Source organism: Mya arenaria, chromosome 10, assembly GCF_026914265.1.
Source record: "Mya arenaria isolate MELC-2E11 chromosome 10, ASM2691426v1".
Taxonomy (NCBI): domain Eukaryota; kingdom Metazoa; phylum Mollusca; class Bivalvia; order Myida; family Myidae; genus Mya; species Mya arenaria.
In genome coordinates this window covers 12,094,370-12,114,325 of record NC_069131.1, presented here as the reverse complement: position 1 = coordinate 12,114,325, position 19,956 = coordinate 12,094,370, and the positions used below count along the sequence as shown (strand labels likewise).

General features: G+C 38.9%; 3 protein-coding genes across 17 annotated transcripts in view; 1 reads left to right on the top strand and 2 right to left on the bottom strand.

Annotated features, from left to right (window-relative positions):
• Nucleotides 1-1,549: 1,549 nt before the first annotated feature.
• Nucleotides 1,550-13,146, bottom strand: LOC128206003 (uncharacterized). 2 transcript variants are annotated; one of them, XM_052908121.1, is made up of 4 exons: nt 13,015-13,146; nt 8,257-9,024; nt 7,767-7,865; nt 1,550-7,004 (listed from the first exon to the last, which is right to left on the bottom strand). In XM_052908121.1, the coding sequence occupies exons 2-4, from the start codon at nt 8,848-8,850 to the stop codon at nt 5,445-5,447; spliced, it is 2,253 nt and encodes a 750-aa protein (XP_052764081.1). In that variant the 5' UTR covers nt 8,851-9,024; nt 13,015-13,146; the 3' UTR covers nt 1,550-5,444. The 2 variants fall into 2 exon arrangements, with proteins under 2 accessions (XP_052764081.1, XP_052764082.1); XM_052908122.1 differs by lacking the exon at nt 13,015-13,146 and adding an exon at nt 12,280-12,386.
• An 880-nt stretch (nt 13,147-14,026) lies between these two features.
• LOC128204327 (nascent polypeptide-associated complex subunit alpha, muscle-specific form-like) lies at nt 14,027-16,143 on the bottom strand. Its single transcript, XM_052905740.1, has 2 exons — nt 15,375-16,143; nt 14,027-15,282 (listed from the first exon to the last, which is right to left on the bottom strand). Exons 1-2 carry the CDS (start codon nt 16,141-16,143, stop codon nt 14,027-14,029), a joined length of 2,025 nt encoding a protein of 674 aa, XP_052761700.1.
• A 2,059-nt stretch (nt 16,144-18,202) lies between these two features.
• The window catches only part of LOC128207037 (protein scribble homolog), an 82,913-nt gene continuing 81,159 nt past the window's right edge, over nt 18,203-19,956 (top strand). For all 14 annotated transcript variants that reach the window (XM_052909840.1, XM_052909836.1, XM_052909848.1 and 11 more), the window contains exons 1-2: nt 18,203-18,512; nt 18,609-18,726. In XM_052909840.1, the coding sequence (XP_052765800.1) occupies nt 18,351-18,512; nt 18,609-18,726 (280 nt within the window). In that variant the 5' untranslated portion in view covers nt 18,203-18,350. The remainder of the gene's footprint in view (nt 18,513-18,608; nt 18,727-19,956) is intronic.

Below are 19,956 nucleotides of genomic sequence, written 5' to 3'. Positions count from 1 at the left end.
AAGTTTGATATGGGTAATATCTTCTGCAAATTACCTTTGACATCTAAATATGACCATGATTGTGTATATAGGGCCTTGGTTTGTGCATATAATAGTCAGCTGTCCTTGATATATATGTATATGGTGTACACAGAACTGTTGCCTGTTGTACTGTTGTAAGAGAAAAATCAACATTTGACCTTTAACCTATGACCTTGGACTGGAATATACTATTAGTATACTTAAACATTCCGCTTATTGTTGTTGAAACCCTTCAAATGGTTTACAAATCCGATATGCCACAAAGTGATGGACATATAATGTAGTCTCTGTGGCCTAGTGGCTAAGGCATCTGCCTACGGAGTGGGTGGTCGAATGTTCGAGTCTCACACATGGCTTGCCATGACATGGCCGGCTGCCGGCCCAGCAGCTAGTTATATTGAGGGGTACCAATTGCCTTCCTGCCAGGTGCCTGGCATTTGGGATAGGAATTGGGGTAAAGATGTTTAAGAATGTAGGTGTCTTATAAGCCCAACAGGCTGGCCCTTAACTAAGAGTGGTGACGCAATTATTAACAAACAAACACTTTTAGTGGACCAAGCGTAACTGATGGAGGAACAGATAAAGCAGTGGATTCAGCGAAACTATGTCTTCTGATGGAGGGAAACTTAAGGCAGTGGACGCAGTGTAACTATGTCTTCTGCTGGAGGAACAGATAAAGCAGTGGACGCAGCGTAACTATGTCTTCTGATGGAGGGAAACTAAAAGCGAGGACACAGTGTAACTATATCTTCTGATGGAGGGAAACTTAAGGCTGTGGACACAGTGTAACTATGTCTTCTGATGGAGGGAAATTTTAGGCAATGGACACAGACTATGTCTTCTGATGGAGGGAAACTTTAGGCAGCGGACGCAGACTATGTCTTCTGATGGAGGGAAACTTAAGGCGGTTAACACAGCGTAACTATGTCTTCTGATGGAGGGAAACTTGAGGCAGTGGATGCAGTGTAACTATGTCTTCTGAAGGAGGGAAACTTAAGGCGGTTGACACAGCGTAACTATGTCTTGTGATGGAGGGAAACTGAAGGCGGTGGACACAGTGTACCGTAACTATGTCTTCTGATGGAGGGAAACTTAAGGAAGTGGAAGCAGTGTAACTATCTCTTCTGATGGAGGAACAGATAAAGCAGTGGACACAGCGTAACTATGTCTTCTGATGGAGGGAAACTGAAGCTGTTGGACACAGTGTAACTAACTATGTCTTCTGATGGAGGGAAAATGAAGGTGGTGGACACAGTGTAACTATGTCTTGGTTGACACAGTGTAAGTATGTCTTCTGACGGAGGGAAACTTAAGGCGGTGGACACAGTGTAATTATGTTTTCTGACAGAGGGAAACTTAAGGCGGTGGACACAGTGTAACTATGTCTTGGTTGACACAGCGTAACTATGTCTTCTGACGGAGGGAAACTTAAGGCGGTGGACAAAGCTAACTATGTCTTGTGAAGCAGCATAGTTGTCTGCTGACTTTCATGTTTCTTTAAGAAAAATGATAAAAAATAAATACAACATAAATCTTGTTGATCAAATTAGTTTATTAATACAATAACTAGGGTAATAAACTATATCAATTAACCAAATTACATAACAACGTCAAAACTATCACTTTCGTCAACTTCTTGTTGTAACATTGTAAAGTAAAACTTGTAAACTTTTAACATTTCCTGCTGTAACATAGCAACTAAATAAAATAAACATGCTATAAACATTATCAAACAATAACTATTTTGTTCAGTTGTTTAATATACTAAACTATGTTCTCAAGAAATTATCAATATTACTGAATGGAACTACTTTTCTGGTAATTTTCTGGTAATTTTAATCCTGTCAACAATCTTTTTCAGAGGGTATATGTATATGGTGAAAAATGATTAGAAAAAAACATAAAACAGACGAGTTATTAAAGCCCATATACACACAGGAGTGAACATGTTTACATTGCAAGATTGATTATATTTGTCACATTATTTTCGAAAATGTAAATGAAAATAACATATATATGATGGTATTTCTTGTATAATACATAAATGTGGAATTTGATGAAAATATGAGGTGATTAGGCGTACAACAGCAAATAACACAGGATGTAACATGATTTCTGTGCATGGACCGATTAAAGTTGAACGAAGACTTCATGTATTGTTTAAGATGTGCAGGTATTTGACATAAATTATTTATAATTAAAAAAATGTCATTGAAACTGATTTGTTTTTGCCGAATATTGAACATGCGAATGATTTTATAGATCATTAACAGGGATTTAAACAAGAATACATCCGAAACATCAATTATAATAAATTAACAAGCTTAAGTTGCTTTGTTTTTACATTTTACGACATAAATTTTATAAATCGTCAAATTTAAAGATTGCTTATTGAATAATTTAAGTTCCAATTTAATCTCGTCCATGCACATTATAACACAAAGAAGGAAAACAAAATCACATGCAATGCTATAAAGATTTTTTTCTTCAAATAAATATATCCCTGTACATCTTTGATCAAAAAACGATCAATTAACACCATAACATTTCCTTTCTCATTGTCTGAAATTATTTTTCTTTCCAGATGTTTTTCAAATAACTGAAAATTTCATGTTTAAATTTGTACTTCGAACCTTTATATCACTTTATTTTACTGTACTTTTAAACTACAATACATTTTACCATTACATAATGATTTGGAATGAGCGAAAATATTTTTTGAAGTTTGTAAAATTAGAGTCTTAAGAATCATATCCTGATTGGCATAATGAACAAATTATAAAGAAATAACCATAACATTTGCCCCCCAAAAAACATGTACATTTCTGCAAATGATCCAGTTTATTTTGATAGTTAAATGTTTAATCATTTGCTGGGCATTTAAATACCACTGGAACTCCCCTCCCACCTTTTTCATTGTGGGCATATATATCGTACCGTTAAATTTTCACATATTTCTGAGAATTTACCGTAAAATATCTATTGAAATTAAACAACAGCTTGATTAGTCATTTATGGCAATATTTATTTACTTTTGCAAGTACAACTATCATCTTAGTTTGTGACACTCGCAACACCTTGAACTGCAATTTTTGATTTATGATATTTTGTGGTACACTCAAAAAATAATGTGTACACATTCATTGATAAGATCATTCCAGTCTTCATTACTGGATCATAATCATGAATTTACTTTTGCATTGAAAAATCATTAAAAATACCTTTATTTCCCCAAAACAATAAACACACCCAAACTATATAAATAATAATGCTATGAATCTAATCACAATACAAATTATATGAAATTCTTTTTTTCTAAGCACTACAATAAATAAGACAAAGAACGTAACATATCAATAATATATATTTAACATTTGAGTAACATGAATTAAGGCTTTTTGATAAATATTGATTAAACATATATACATCTATTAAAACATCGAATGTTTTAGACAAAAAGCTAACACGGTAAACAGTTAAACAAAACTTTGAAAGGCAAAACTCATATTAGTATAATGTAACCATAAGTTTGAAACATGAACAACTATAACCTCAAATGTTGAACAAAGCCAAATCATAACTGGAAACAATCTGAATCATTAACATGTAACGATTAGACGAGACCGAATTTTAAAACAGATAGTATGCAGTTCTCCTTATATTCTATAAATGGTATTTATGGACTTTGAAGAAATTATTTTGCCCAATTTATTTCTTGCTACTAAACAAAGTATTAACAGTTTTTACCCAATTTTCCTTACTATTTTTGGCCTATTTATTATCAATCCAAGCGTTTCATCTACAGTAAAATTCGGTACCCAATATTTTGACCTTCCATGAAGTCATTTCCATCATCAATATAACATATTCCTCTTGATTTTTTTTGTTTACAGTTGCATAAATAAACTGGCAACAGTTGACTAATATTTGATTCATAAATAAATATTTGTTTGTTGTTATAACACCAAAACACATAAAACAAATCACAGATGGAAAATAAACCGCAAAATAGGGCGTGGCAAGCAAAATTGGAATTTTATCCAACTCTAGAAGGAAATGCGCAAATTAACATATACTCATGTGCGAGTTAAGTTGGCATTCACCAAGTAGGACAAATGGGATCTACCCTGGTTTTTCCCCAAAAAACAGAAGACCAAATTTTGAGGTTACAGTGTGCCAATGAACATGATTTATATACCATAACATTGCTGTAACTTGTTTTACAAATATTTATAAGGACAGAAATAAGTTTTTCAGTTCCTTGCTTTCATTGTACTCTATTATTTAATTTTGCTCGGCAAACCCTATCTTGTGGTTTAAAAAATCAACATGTATGTAGTAAGTTTTTCTTTTCACTCTAACATTGCACATCAAACAAAAACGGCGTCAGAAATAAAACCATGACTAAATATTTCCAATAAATACACAGACATTTCTTCTCATTCTAATTCTGTCATTCCAGGCATGGGATCTCTGTTGTAATTCTAACATACATATGTAAAAAAAACATAAAATGTAAATAAAATCCAAAGCATATATTAATAAAATCTTTATAAGAAGTTCCCTCGCTTTAATTACGAATTAAAACGAACATATCCCTCCATTCTAAACATCCCAGTACAAGTAACTTTTTCAAGGGAATTACGAATCAGTTTTCGAGATTACAAGTAGTAAAATGATAATGATGAAAACAATATGTAAATGCTTTACGCAGAAGTGAGTATTTTTTAAAAGCACAGAAGGGGCAGGAAAAAGAATATAATTATTGATCTAGTAGTATCTCAAGAATAAAGAATTGTTCAAACTTGAAAGAGAAAGATTAAAATGTATGATTATTTTTTTAAACTTTTTTTTTCCACAAAGAAAGAAAAGTTGTCTTGCATCTCCAAGAAAAGAAAAACAAATATTAATAAGAATATTGCACACATATACATGCATAATCAAGTACTTTATGATAGACTCTTAAATTTTTGCTATCTATAAAAAAAATAAAGAATTTTGCTACATGTACAATATATTGTATCTTTTTGAAAAAGCCATGAATATGACAAACGATTGGATGACTTTATAACATCCTGTAAAATGAACCTTAAATGATGGCATTATAGTCCTGTACACAAATTAACATTGAAAATATAAGGCAACAATTTTTGATCTTTGGACCGTATATACAATGATACGATAATGATATTCTTCCCAATTGATCCAGTATTTTTAAGTTTGAAAATAAAAGCAGTACTAACAATACAGTAATACTGTCTCTAATACATAAAAATAGCACATCTAAGATCTCATCAGCATTTTTAAATTGTTTGTTCGAAAAAAATTCTTGTTCAACTTGACAAACTTTAACAATAATGAATCATAATACAAATTATGTATACCTTAAAATTCAAAAACAGTAACAAAAGTCCCTAAGATTCTTAACATAGATCCATGTTGGGTTCTAAGTGCCATATAAGATGGGCCATGAACTCAAGTCGGTTTCCGAGTTTCTTGTAACATTTCCGGCAGGTGAAAGGATCTGCAGTGTCTGCCGAATGTAAGGTGTTATGAAGCATGCTCATTGCATTGTCTTCAAAGTAAATACAGCAGTGTTCACATTTTATGAGTTTTGGTAGCCCCTCTGTTTTCTTAGGGGTCATCTGTGCCGACATAGAAGCAGCAACAGCAGCGAGTGTTGCTGAGCTTGAGATACTGCTGATAGGAGCTGGCAGTATCGTCTGAAAGGACGTCATAGGGTTTGGTGGCGGAGTGAGTTTGCTGAAATTTGGTATAAGTGTGAGCTTTGGTAGCTGAGGGTTCATCTGTGAGTTGAGTGATGGGTTGGTGACGATGAAAGTCGGAACAGACGAATGGACAGCCTGGCTCTGGCTGCTCAGGTTTTGGTTGCTCATATTTTGTTCCACTTTCGCCTTGATCAGTTCGTTAATTCTAGGATTGAGTATTGATAACATTGGTTTAGGAGCAATAAGTGTTGGCTCATTCGCAGCTGTAGACACCAAACTAGGCGAGCCATACCTGGTTTCCTCTGTACTAGCCTCCACGGGAGGCATGTATCCCGGTTTCTTTGACCTTGGGCAGGGTCTGGAGAAGGCCTCAGGGCGTGGTGAGATTTTCCCCTCCGACCCTTCCCCTTCACCAATACCACTATCATCCATCTTCTCACTAGCATCACCCTCGCTTCTGTCATCGTCACCTTCACGATTAATAGCGGACGAATCTTTGGACGAATTCTGTTCACTGTCCTCTGTTTCCATATCTGATTCATCTTCATCAGCTTTTGACCCTGCAGGTTTACCGTTCTTTAAAAGTGAGGGCAGTATGAACATGGACATACCGTCTCCATTAACCATGTGTGTGGTTTCCTGACCTTCAACAATCTCCAAACCTGAGTCATGGCCTGCGTCGCCATTTTCCACATTTCCAAGCTCTTTTTTTATCTCAATAACATTTCCTGCTTTGATTGTGAAAGCTTGAGCAATCTTTCTCCTCTCCTCTTCTGTTTTTCTTTGCACATCTAACTGGTCCTGAAACTTCATTGCATCGTTAGTTAGTTGCATCATTTCGTCTTGATACTTCCTTTGAGCTTCAGCTTCTGCAGTTTCTTTTGCTAATTTCTCCATACCTTCAACTGCAAGCTTGCTACTCAATGCAGAAACATTGTCCATGTTAGCGGGAATATAAAAAGCAGCAGGGATCTTCAAAACTGAAGTCAAAGTAGGCTTGGTGTCTTCGGCAGTGGATGCCATTGTAGTGGCATACGATGTCTGAGGCTTCACTGTGATGAAATCATACTTGTTCATCGAAGATGTCTGCTCTGTTTTCTGCGGACCGAGGGAGAATTTTGCGATGCCGTCAGGTGGAGCAGCTGCCGTAGAGCCATCCTTAAGGCTGTTGAGGACAGTGTCGTGACAGAGTTTGTGGGTCTGCATCTCCTCCAGTGATTCAAACGCCTCGCCGCAACGATGGCAGGTAAACACCTGAAGTATTTAATGTAATCATTTGAAGAGCATGACAAAATTAGCTTTTATTTAAATCTGTACTGCAAGATACTAAAAGGCACCATAATACTGTACATAATACAATATTAATCACTTAGGCTGTTAAAAAAATGCTTTTAAAAACAGATCAACATATCTTCTATAAAACTCACATGTAAATGAAAAATAAATAACATTATCTTAACTTTCAGTTATCATTTTATTTTAACTGTATAGGAAATTTTGATTCTTTTATCATTTCATAATAAAATACCCATTATACTCACATTTGATTTCAAAATATAGCAATTAGCTCTCATAACATAAAAAAGTTGTTGTTTTTGTTTTTGTATACTTTAGGTCAAGATCATTTTCTTGCAAAAAGTGCTATTTTTTGCAAAAGTCACTCAAGTATTGCTGTTATTATAGAGCTTTATTCTGTAAAAATATTATGACAGTCATGTCATGGTATAGGAAAAAAAATTTTTTTTATCCAAATCTTGAATGAAATACAAAAATTTAAAAAAAAATGTGTTTATGGTGGGAAGACCGTTGTATTGTTGTTAATTTACAAATTGTTATTGCTCTGGAAGTTAAATGGATACACTCGTGATCTGCTGCATGTATTTGTAAAAGGATTTGAGAAAACTTTCACAGTTGTACTTGTTTTGTGCAAATAACAGCACATCATAAAATATTTACCGGTAACCTTTTACCGTTGACAACATTGTTCACTTTAACAATCGACTCTGAATGCCTCACCTGTGACAGCATGTGTTGCTGTTGGAGATGCGCGTGTAACGCCTGACGACGGTTGAACTTCATATCATTACACAGGTGACACACGTTTGCGTCTTTCGGCTGTTGAGAGATAAAATAATACATTAACATGGGTAAAAGGTATTTTCCTACTACTTTTTAGAAGATTTTACATAGTTTAACTAAGCAGCAATTGAAATCAAGGTAACTATATCAGACTACAATATCTGCAGATCAAAAGTGTGTATATTGCACATTGCATTCAGACTTAAAGAGCATTACATGTGTAGATTTTTGGAGCATAAATTTATTTTCTGTAAAACTAAAATATTACAATCAACCTTAGTCTAAGAACTGAACAAGTGCAAATATATCATTTGGAGGCACTTATTGAGTTTGCGTTTTCATTTGATTGTTTTATTTCTTATCAGAAACAGCAGAAATCATTACTGATGATACACAGAGATTTTAAATTTATTAGTATTTAGTTTACCTGCATGTGGACTTTCATGTGTTGTTTCACATGATCGCTGCGTGTGAATCTCCGCCCACAGACGGAACAAGCGTAAGGACGTTCCCCGCTGTGTACTCGCACATGACGCTGCAGTTTTGATGGTGTACGGTATGTCTTTCCACAGACAGAGCACTCGTGTGGTGTCTTTCCCTCAACGTGTTCCTGTATATGTTTCTGCATCTGTTCGGTGTTCTCAAATTGCTGGCCGCAGTAGCGACACATGTACTGAGTAATGACCTGCATCCCAGACGATGAACTTGTGGACGGCTTTGCAAGTTGTTTCGTTAGGGTCGGTGACTGCTTCAGCGATAACGCCTCAGTCATTTTCGCTACAATAGGATTGTTTGATATACTCTCTGTGGAATCGGCCTTTTCGATATTGTTGTTATTGTTGTTTCCGTTTACTACATTGGCAGCTGTTGGTGCTGCTATGAGTATTGTAGGAGGTGCTGCAATATTTAAAGCTTTGCTATTTGCCAACTGAGCAGCTATTTCATTAATTGACAAAGCTTTCTGGGGTGAATTTGATGACGAAATTGATCCTGCCTCAAATTTGAATGGAATTGTCTCCATAATTTAAAGAAAGTGATTTGAGGCTAGGCTGACTTCTACTAACTGCGGATGATGGGAGTATGGTTGATGGATGATGGGTGTTTTTTAATGTAGTTCCTCTGCCTACGGGGTGAAAGGTGATTATGTTTCATTCATCCATTTGTTCACAGGCTGATTTGGGAGTTACGTTGGGACCTGAAAATAGAGAAAAATGTTTAAATGATGTTTCATTAGGTGTGCATGGGGTGGGGGGAAATTCCTAGTGTGAGGTGGTGGGGGGATTCTGGGCAGTTATAGACAGATTCTGCCTGGTTATACCCTTACCTCCCCCTCAAATTGTTTGTTTTAAACTTTACCTACTGATTAAATCATTAAAAAATACCTCATGCAAAGAGAACACTCTTATATATAATTTAATCCATCCTAAGAAACCTGATGGGAATAGTGTTAGACACAGAAAGGCTGCCCTATATGTAACTTTATATCAGACCATGGGTATGAAATGTGGTTTAAAATGCAATTTCATACAGTAAAAAAAACCCCCATCTCTTTTCCCTTTCGTTTCGGCTGGCTAAAGGCAGATAAGTAATAGGTCTATTGCTATTGTACACAGTTTAATACAGTTAAGATATGCAGTACTCATGCATGTGTTGACTGACAGGGATGTTAAAATTCCCAGGTATAAGGCCTTTGCTATTTGCTGATAAGCTGTTTTAAGGGAAAGACGATTAGCATGAAACTGAGATTTTATTTCCTTGTCAGATGCAGTAAATAAAACCCACTCACACGATGTTGCAGTGTATGATTTGACGGTTTTATACAAACTCATTAATGGACTAAAACAAAGGGATAGTTCACTTCTAAACTATCCAATCAAATCATGTGACATTATAGGGCCAGTCATTCTTAAGTTGTTAAATTCAGTATCTTTATATTTGTATCCTACAATCTTGAATATTTTTACATATTCTGAATGAAATGTTAGCAAACAAGATACTAGGAAAATTTCTGTGGGGTTTTAATACCCTTTTTTGGTCTAAACTTGAAAGTTTTTCCCATTTATACATTTTGTATACCATGAAATATGCCCAAGCATGTCCCAAGTCTAAACTATTGAAATACAAGGACCTCATAGAGAAATAATAATGCGTAATCCCTAAACTACAAGACCATAGTAAATAAATTGTAAAGGTTGGATTACGTTTATCGACCAAAATCTTAAAAAGCCCCTTAGGGCTAGAGCCATTGTTACCAGTTTTATGGCAGTTATAGATCGGTGGTCGAGGACCCGTGCAAATATGGGCTGATAAAATCATACATGTTTTATTACAAAACAAGACCAGCCTTCCCAATAAAACAAAAGCCCTCAATACACAAGGAAGGTCAACCAATATTGTAATTTTCTGAAAATAAGTTTCATGTAAATTCAATTATTAAAATAAAGCAATTAACCATAAACTAATTGACATATCAAATTGTAAAGAAATTTTGTTTGTATTCCAAAAACAACTACTTCAATGTCATGTGCCATTTGGCACTGATATTAAAGTTTTTCACAAAAATATTAAACAGTCCATTATTGTAAAAATAAGTATGAGAAAACACATTAATCATAAAAACTAGCCATAATTCTATTCATATACTATACCTTAATATTCAACAAGGTTAACTGAGTTTGGTTTTTAAGGATCCAACTATGAATGAATAGTACATAAGCACTGCTGAATAATAACTGTTCGGATCAACATCACAATGACTAATAAATATACACCATTTACATCCTCCCTCTATCTATCTCCTACTCCTAGCCCCTAATTTGAATACCATTTAACCAGCTGACCATTACAGTTATAGATCCAGGCATTAATTGAGTTGACCAGACAAAAGCCTGCCCAATCAATACAACTAGAACCAGATGCTATAGATAAAACCCCATATGGAGATCAGGGCCCTTTCAGGCTTTATTATTGGTCTACGCTGCGTTACTAACAACTACAGGGTGTTTAGGTAAAGCTGTTTATTGAACTTCACTAACAAGTCCAAACTTGGGCCCTATAAACAAACGCCTTGTCAATAAATCAATGGGCCCTTACACAGAGTCCTTGACAAAAGAATGCAAATTAGGGGTATAAAACTGTGTATTGAATGTAGATATCAATAGACAAATGGTCCCTGGTATAGATTTTCTCACAAGATCTCGGTCTGCTTTATAGCTTTACAGCCTAGCCATTTAGTAAGAGCTTTAGTCATAGATAATTTATAATGTGAAAATAAACACTACCCTTTTCATGAAGATATCAAATTGGAATTAATTTTGCAGCTTTAACAAAATATTCTCTTTTTTTTTCAAGATTGTGGCAGTGGCCCTTGATATAATGATAATTAGAGTTTTTTTAATTAACCATTATGTATATATGATATGATATATAAAGATATCATGAGTCTAACAAATTGTGCAACTAAAATAATTAAGTTGCCATTATAAATGTTAATGACATATCATACATGTAGGAAGTTATGATTTCCTGGCAGTAATCTAAATAATGTTAGGCTGATTTTCCATCAACGCCTTAGTTTGTGTAAATCATTTACCAACTGAACAGAAACATATATTTCATCCATAGTTGGATTTTCAATTCTCAAAGGGCCTCTATACATGCTATATCTCCCTCCACCTGCCCCTTGAGCAGATGAAACACTCCACAGATCTCATGCAAATGAATATATTTCTGATAAATGTAGACCCCAGGTGGATTTCCAAAATTCCTTGAAGGTAAGTAATGCATACATACAGGATCTGCTGAGGGAGTAGCAGATACTTATCAGCCATTAGGCTTCCAAACTGGCCAAAGGCCAGCCAGGTGCTATGTTAACCTGATAAGCTGAGCCTAATGGAAACAGACCCCTGTAGCCATGGAAACATTCATTTAAAGTACACCTTGATCAGAACATGTTAATTAGCATCCCTGGTTTATAATTAGGCATATTACATACATGAGTTTTATGAAAGAACTGACTTTATTATGTTAATATTAAAATATGTGAATATTTTTCATATAACAAAGATCATTCAAAACAATTCTTAAATAACATGGTGTAAGTAAGATTATTATGATTACATGACACCACTACAACCTAGCTTTTAATAAAAATAACATTCTTTAAAGTAAACATGTGTGCCAACCAATATGCATTACATAGTATAAATTTCGCTGTTTAAGAAAGTATTTACAAAAATTATCAACCCCCCCCCCCCAAAAAAAAAATGTATATAATTACATCCTCATAGGGATGATATATACCAGTGTGAATTTTGTTAACCAGGATGTGGAAGTCAATGGACATTCTATGATATCTATACTGTACCTAACAAAGGCTATTTACAATAATCAATAAAACATTTTTTGAATATAATAAATCAAAATTTATTCATAACAAAAAAACACAAACCATCTAAGTCCTCCACATTTAAGATTAACAAAAATCCCTACAACCCTCAAAGGGCCTCCGATAACCAATCTTCAATACACAACTCCACATGTATATTATTACCCAGTCAATATACCTGGTAGACCTTTTGACCCACATACGTCAATACACTAGATCACGTGACGCACTTAACCATGTGTATCCTATAGCGTCACGTGACCTGTCAAAACCCGATAGGGAATTCCTTCTTAAAAACGGAGTTAATCCCAATGTATACGAATGTATTATGTCATCTCCTACTTTCTGTTTTAATTTACATCGCTATGATTTGAATTAGTATCTAAATTCAACTATTTGAGTCCTATTAAACACGATTTATCAACGTTATTCTACCCTAAGGGCTAAACAAATCGAGGCGCCACCTTCAGTGAGTGTAACAGCAAGTGCCCTGTCAAATCCCTTTTCCGTATCAAATACACAAAAAATACTCACAGCTCAAACAGTGAACTTTGTAAACATTGATTTCCGATAGCTTACAAACAACGTACTATCTATAAATAAACTAAATAATGAAAATGTATGCGAATATCTAAATCTGGGAACTTGCCAATCGATACGCTAGGGCCGACATATTTACCGTCGACTGACCTTTTTAGGGTAGTGAAATAGGGTACAGAAAAATTGATCGTCTTAGTTTAAAATTAATTCATTTCTTCAACAAATGGTACACAATGATAGTTAAATGAATAATCCTACCTTTGGTTGAAAAAATTGGTCCCTCAACCACTTATAACTCCCCGAAATCCAGGTTTAACACACCGAAACTCCCTGGCTCTTGTAAGGGATATTTTGCCTGTTTCAGCCTGCAGGGATTTACGAAGGGAGGTAATTTAACCCTTAGTAAGCAAACATTCTTGTCAGAGGCCCTGCCGGGGTTGTAACTGTTTAGATTTACGCTAATTAAAAAGGGTTTGAGAAAATTATATTATAAGTAGATTTGTTTTCATTGGTAAGAGTTGAAATAGTTACTGATGAGTTTTTGCTTTATCTATTATTTTGACGGTTTAATACACATTTCTTACGCATATTGTATACATGTTAGTGAATAAATAAAGCACAATGGGTGTATACATGTACTGTATGCATGTTTATAAAAAAATAAATAGAACAATAACCTGTACGTTTTGTGTTTGTGTGTTTGTGTTTACAATGATACTTGTAATAGATCCACATGTTTGTCACAAATTATATTAAACACTGTGAAAAAACGTAATTCCGGGAACAGACGGAAATTACCATGTTGAGTTCATTGCGAGAGTCAAAATATGCATGATTTTGTAAAAATATGAACAGTCATTACAAATACGTCATTAATTTCTATACATGTCTCAAATAGTTTGTTAAGACCCATCCCGGGTGGGACTCGATCCCACGTCCCATCATGACAGTCACACAGTCTTCTGGGGTTTTTTCAAACCCGACTAGCTGCCGTTGTTCACGGTGACATGATACGACAACGGCTGAATCAGACTTATCACAGAGCAGCCCACATGCATAAAAAATACCAATACGCGAGAGTTGAGTAATCTTATTTTGTTTGGGAAACTGGAGAGAAATCTCACTTTTTCCGTCTTACGGGTGACCACGGATCCAAATTCAAAGCCGACCTTAGTGACTTGCATGTATATGACCCAGTGTCCGGTGCCGACAGCAGGCATCTGTCTACCGTTATAACTTTCCGTGGATCGTTTATAAAATAAAAAAAGTATTATATTTGGGACCAAGTGGGACCAACGGGAATACGAGGAGGGCGTGGAATCACGGGAGCACGGGAAGGGGCTGGGAAAAACGGAACACGGGCTCTGAGGGTGTGGGAATAACGGCCCTGCACGGGGCCTGAGGGCGTGGTACCAACGTGAGTACGGGGGCCTGAGGGCGTGGTACCAACATGAGTACGGGGCCTGAGTGCGTGGGACCAACGTGAGAACGGGGCCTTAGGGCGTGGGACCAACATGAGAACGGGGCTTGAGGGCGTGGTACCAACGTGAGTACGGGGCCTGGGGGCGTGGTTAATGGAACCAACGTGAAAACGGGGCCTAAGAGCGTGGTACCAACGTGAGTAAGGGGCCTGAGGGCATGGTACCAGGCCTGAGGGCGTGGTACCAACGTGAGTACGGGGGCTGATGGCGTGGGACTTACGTGAGTACGGTGCCTGAGTGCGTGAGACCAACGTGAGTATGGGCCCTGAGGGCGTGGGACCAACGTGAGAACGTGGCCTGGGGGCGTGGGACCAACGTGAGTACGGGACTTGAGGGCGTGGGACCAACGTGAGTACGGGGCCTGAGAGCGTGGGACCCACCTGAGTACGGGGCCTGAGGGCGTGGGACCAACGTGAGTACGGTGCCTGAGGGCGTGGGACCAACGTGACTACGGGGCCTGAGGGGGTGGGAACAACTGGATCATAGGATGGTTGTTGTACAAACGACAGCACGTGGAGGGCGTGGAACCAACGGGAGCTCGTAGAGGGCGTGGGACCAACGAGAACACGTAGAGGGCGTGGAACCAAAGGGAGCACGGGGAGGGCGTGGGACCAACGGGAGCACGTAGAGGGCGTGGGACCAACGGGAGCACGGGGAGGGCGTGGGACCAACGGAAGCAGGGAGAGGGCATGGGACCAACGGAAGCACGGAGAGGGCTTGGGACCAACGGGAGCACGTAAAGGGCGTGGGAACAACGGGAGCACGGAGAGGGCGAGGGACCAACGGGAGCTCGGAGATGGCGTGGGACCAACAGAAGCACGGGAGGGCGAGGGACCAACGGCAGCGCGAGAGTGGCTGGGACCAACGGCAGCACGGGGTGGCGTGGGACCAACGGCAGCACCGGAGGGCGTGTGACCAACGCCAGCACGTAAGGGTGCGGGACCAACGGGAGAACGGGAGGGCGTGGGACCAACGGCAGCACGGGAGGGCGTAGTACCATCGGGAGCACGGGGAGAGCGTATTACCAACGGCAGCACGGAGAGGGCTAGGGATCAACGGCACCACGGATAGTGCGTTGCACTAACGGGAGCACGGGGAGGGCATATAACCAACGGGAGCACGGGGAATGCGTGGAACCAACTGGAGTTCGTACAGGGCGTGGGACCAACGGGGGCACCTGGAGGGCGTGGGACCAACGGGGGCACGTGGAGGGCTTGGGACCAACGGCAGCACGCAGAGGGCGTGGGACCAACGGTAGCACGTAGAGGGCATTGGACCAACGGGAGCACGTGGAGGGCTTGGGACCAACGGCAGCACGCAGAGGGCGTGGGACCAACGGTAGCACGTAGAGGGCGTGGGACCAACGGGAGCACGTGGAGGGTGTTTGGCCAGTGGGAGCATGGGGAGGGCGCTGGGTCAGCGGGAGCACGAGGATGGGTCGCACTGGACCGACGGGAGCACGGGGAGCGGTCGGGACAAACGGAAGCACGGGGAGGGCGTTGCGTAGAACCAACGGGAGCACGGCGATGACATGTGGACCAACGGGTGCACGACGATGGCGTTGGACAAGCGGGAGCACGCTGATGGCGTTAGACCAGCGGGAACACGGTGATGGCGCTGGACCAGCGGGAGCACGGCGATGGCATGTGGACCAACGGGAGCACGGCGATGACATGTGGACCAGCGGGAGCACGGGGATGACATGTGGACCAACGGGAGCACGGGGATGACATGTGGACCAGCGGGAGCACGGGGATGACATGTGGACCAACGGGAGCATGGGAATGGCGTTGGACCAGCGGGAGCACGGGGATGACATGTGGACCAACGGGAGCACGGGGATGACATGTGGACCAACGGGAGCACGGGGATGACATGTGGACCAGCGGGAGCACGGGGATGACATGTGGACCAGCGGGAGCACGGCGATGACATGTGGATCAGCGGGAACACTGTGATGACATGTGGATCAGCGAGAACACGGTGATGGCGCCGGACCAGCGGGAGTGTGTGATGATATGTTTTCATATCTCATTGTGTCCTTTTGGGGTCGATGGTCGAAAAAAAAATTGAGCCGGGATGAGGATACATTGCACCAAACGTTTACGGGGCACCGACGATAACTTAGTAAAGACCCGCCGTCGGATCGTGGAAAACAACGCCTGCGAGAAACGCCGGTTACTGACGTTTTTTTTTTTTTACTTTCACTAACTGGCGATTATGCAACACAATTCGAATACGGGCACTACATCGTCGAATGCATTTGAATTGTGGACTGATATTTAAGTTCCAAGAAAAATGTCAGTTGTGGATATGGTATGGGGTATAATGCATAATGCGATGGGTAAGCATGTTTCCAAACTTGACCGAACTATGCCAAACATGTAGCACGCAAAAATACCAGCGTCGGAAATGGGTGAAATGTCGAGGGGTCGCCAAACACGACCGCGGGAACACTTTTTAATCGTCATATATATTTTGGAGGCCAAAAAATCACTTCGGGACACCAGACTCCCACAAAGGTGGCGTGCAATGCACGAAGTCACTTAGTAATGCGACAATAACTTAAGGGACCGGAGATGAGCCGGTAAAAAAATGACCCGCCGAAACGGGGATAATGATGGCGACATCAATGGATAGTTTTGACCAAAATAAGGAACACGTCAGGAAAGAAACGTTTATTAATTTTAATAACAACGGGCCTAAACTTAGGAATAATTCAAACCAAGGACACATTTAACGATGGAGGATATATGTCGGAAACTAGCTCATTGAGCTAACGATTCTTGTTAGCATATACCCGACTTTTGAATAAAGATGATTGTATCTTAATTGTATCTTGTATGTAGGAGATAGTATACAACAACTGACTACGTTATGAAAGTTGTAACCATGCATAATATATCAAAAAGCTCAATTGTGGCATACATAATTGGGTTAATAATGATCGAGAGGCCAATATACGTGACGTGACCGGCGGCGTATCTTAGATTTGAATTTGGCCGTTATTGAAGGGTCGAAGAACTGGGAACATGTGCCCCTTTCCATGGGCCAAACGTCAAAGTTTAAATGAGGTACTTGGGGTTTGGGGGCTCTCGCGCGAGAAAAAGTCCACCGTGATGTATTCCTCTTAAAAGTTGCCAAATTGACGATTTATTTGTATATGAAAGACATTATATTACTTTCATTTTTGGTAGCTTGTTTTCTTATGGTACCTGAAACCAGTTTGCCTTGCCATGCGTACTTAACCCCGGCCTCAAAAACGGGAATAAATAACGTTGAGAACACGGTGTCAATTTGGGGTTCGAACGGCGTCAGTATTTTTGTGACGGAGGCGACACTTATACCGATGAACCAAATCTTTTTTTTTCAAACCGTTAAACTAAACTGAAAAAAGATAATGTGCTTCTTTTTATTAGTATCATGACAAACAATTAGAACATGCGGAAATAACCTTGGCAGGTTGCTAGCTGATTATTATATTAATCGCGACACTATCATAATTTTAACTCAGCTAGGGGCAGTGACATTCACATACGAACCAATGCACCAAGAGCTAGTTTTATAAGAATTTACCTCATTGTTTGGACAGAAATGATATTAAAGTAATTTTGGGACCAATTACTTAAGAAATATACCCGCAAATATTTGTCATGCGCATAAAAAATGAAACGGCTCGCAAACAGTGAATCCCCGGTACTTTTTATGACTCGTTATCGGCCAAACAATGATTGAGTCAATTTCCTGGGGTCCCCTTTTCAGTTCGTATACTGAAATACTAAAATTGAAAAAAAATCCTAAACTTGCAAAATTGTATGAACAGATACGATTTGAAATGTGTTTTTAACCATTTTTATGTCATGCGTAAAGGGAAGAAACTGTTGTACCTTTAATTGACAGGTGCCTCAATTAATCGTGTTACCTCCCATAGAGGAAGAATAATGCATTGTGGTATTGTTTATGACGTCACACGCTATATACAGTATTCGAATTTTAGTTATGTAGCCTCTTATTTCTTGTAAAAAGTGACGATTTCCCCTCTTTGTGTTGATATATTAATTGATTTAATTTAGTCACATGTTGCCCGCAGTGACCTAGTGGAATTTTAGTGCCATGTTTAAGTGTATTCCTATTTTTAAGGCGTGTAATCGCCAAGTGGAGTGGATAGATAGACGACATTGCAATTTACAATCTGTACCCGACGATGTAATGCGCTATACAAGATCGCTAGAGGAGTTATTTCTTGATGCAAACAGTATCAGAGAATTGCCGAAGGTTTGAAATTTTTAACGGTATATAGTTTTAATGGCATTCATTCGCATTTCATCACAACTTTGCTGAAATTTCTCGGGTACCATTTTCTATTTTCAGAATTTCTTTCGTCTCGTTCAACTGCGAACTGTGACTCTTAGCGACAATGAAATTTCCAAACTGCCCCCTGACGTCGCTCAGCTGGTCAACATGGTCGAACTTGACATCAGCAGAAATGGTATGAAACCTTGGATAAGTGTATGCTCTTCTAGTAAACACCGGCACTTTATTGACCTACATTTTATGGTCTCCGCCATATTGGATTTTCCTAGAGTGTGTCATTATCCAGGTGTAAAAGGAAGCTGGGTACAAACCAGCACAGGTGGTTCTTGTTAAGGTGTTCATATCAGAAAATGGACATTGTGGTCATTTTATGGTGAAAATATGTTATGCTTGCATTATCATGCTGTAATTATCAAGTTATATAATTGAATGTATATAAAACAAAAGTTAATTCACCTTGATCATAAGGTTTCATATATATTACCTGAGGTCGGGTTCGGAAGCTGAAAAGATGCTTGCCGAGTAGTCCAAATAATTGTACGTTGACGGATTTTTTTTAGATTTTTGATATGGCAAATCCTTCACGTACAAATTGTTTAGTATCAAAAGTGGGTAGTTGTTCCGATCAGGATTCCGGGTTAAAGCATATAGCGTCTATAAAATATCATAAAAACAAGAAATATTACCAGATAATGTTATTTTATATTAGTTCCGTACACAAAAAAATAAATATCCAACTTATAATTATGAGTTTGACGGCTTTTTTTCATTTCATTCTGTCAAAACATAACGATATATACATGAAGGGCACCTGCAAGGCTTTAGGGCACAGTTTTAAATCGCTCGGAACATTTCGGCCATGGCCGAGTTGTTACGATTGTATAACGAGGTCTATCTCGAAGCTTTGTCGGAGGAGGCCGAGTTGTTACGATTGTATCGAGTTGTTCCCCTTCGCATAATTGTTTTCTGTGTCAGTCAACTTTCGTTTTATTGGAAAGGTAAACAACTTGTTTTAATGCATTAAATGCTTGTTTAGTGCAAAATAACATTTCACTTACATGGTAAAATATGAATATAACTCTTTATGATCAATTTCAACCATAAAATTCTTCACTTAAAACAATTTCAATATTTTTTAAAACACCCCCGTTTTTTGCACATTCCCGTTTAGACGTTAGGGATTGGAAGAATCCCGTATAACACGTCTATTATTTTAGACTACTTGCCGAGTTGCCATCTTTTCAATTAGCCCAAGGCCCGGTAGTCCACCTAAATGGCCGTCAACAAGTCTTTTGACGATTTTTTTAATATGGCAGACTCGTGACGTCCACCATCCCAGCAAAAAGTAGCAAGCGGTCCTTGCGCAGAGAATCCTCGCGCAGAGAATCCTCGCGGCCACAATTTT

What these genes read in the sequence shown, in the direction of transcription:
- LOC128204327 (XM_052905740.1), bottom strand. Translation starts at nt 16,143, where the DNA reads ATGTCATCCCCGTGCTCCCGCTGGTCCACATGTCATCCCCGTGCTCCC. An exon ending in CCCTGTACGAACTCCAGTTG is followed by an intron (nt 15,283 to 15,374) that starts GTTCCACGCATT and finishes GTTGATCCCTAG; the next exon opens with CCCTCTCCGTGCTGCCGTTG.
- LOC128206003 (XM_052908121.1), bottom strand. Translation starts at nt 8,850, where the DNA reads ATGGAGACAATTCCATTCAAATTTGAGGCAGGATCAATTTCGTCATCA. An exon ending in ACATGAAAGTCCACATGCAG is followed by an intron (nt 7,866 to 8,256) that starts GTAAACTAAATA and finishes ATCTCTCAACAG; the next exon opens with CCGAAAGACGCAAACGTGTG. An exon ending in AGCAACACATGCTGTCACAG is followed by an intron (nt 7,005 to 7,766) that starts GTGAGGCATTCA and finishes TAAATACTTCAG; the next exon opens with GTGTTTACCTGCCATCGTTG.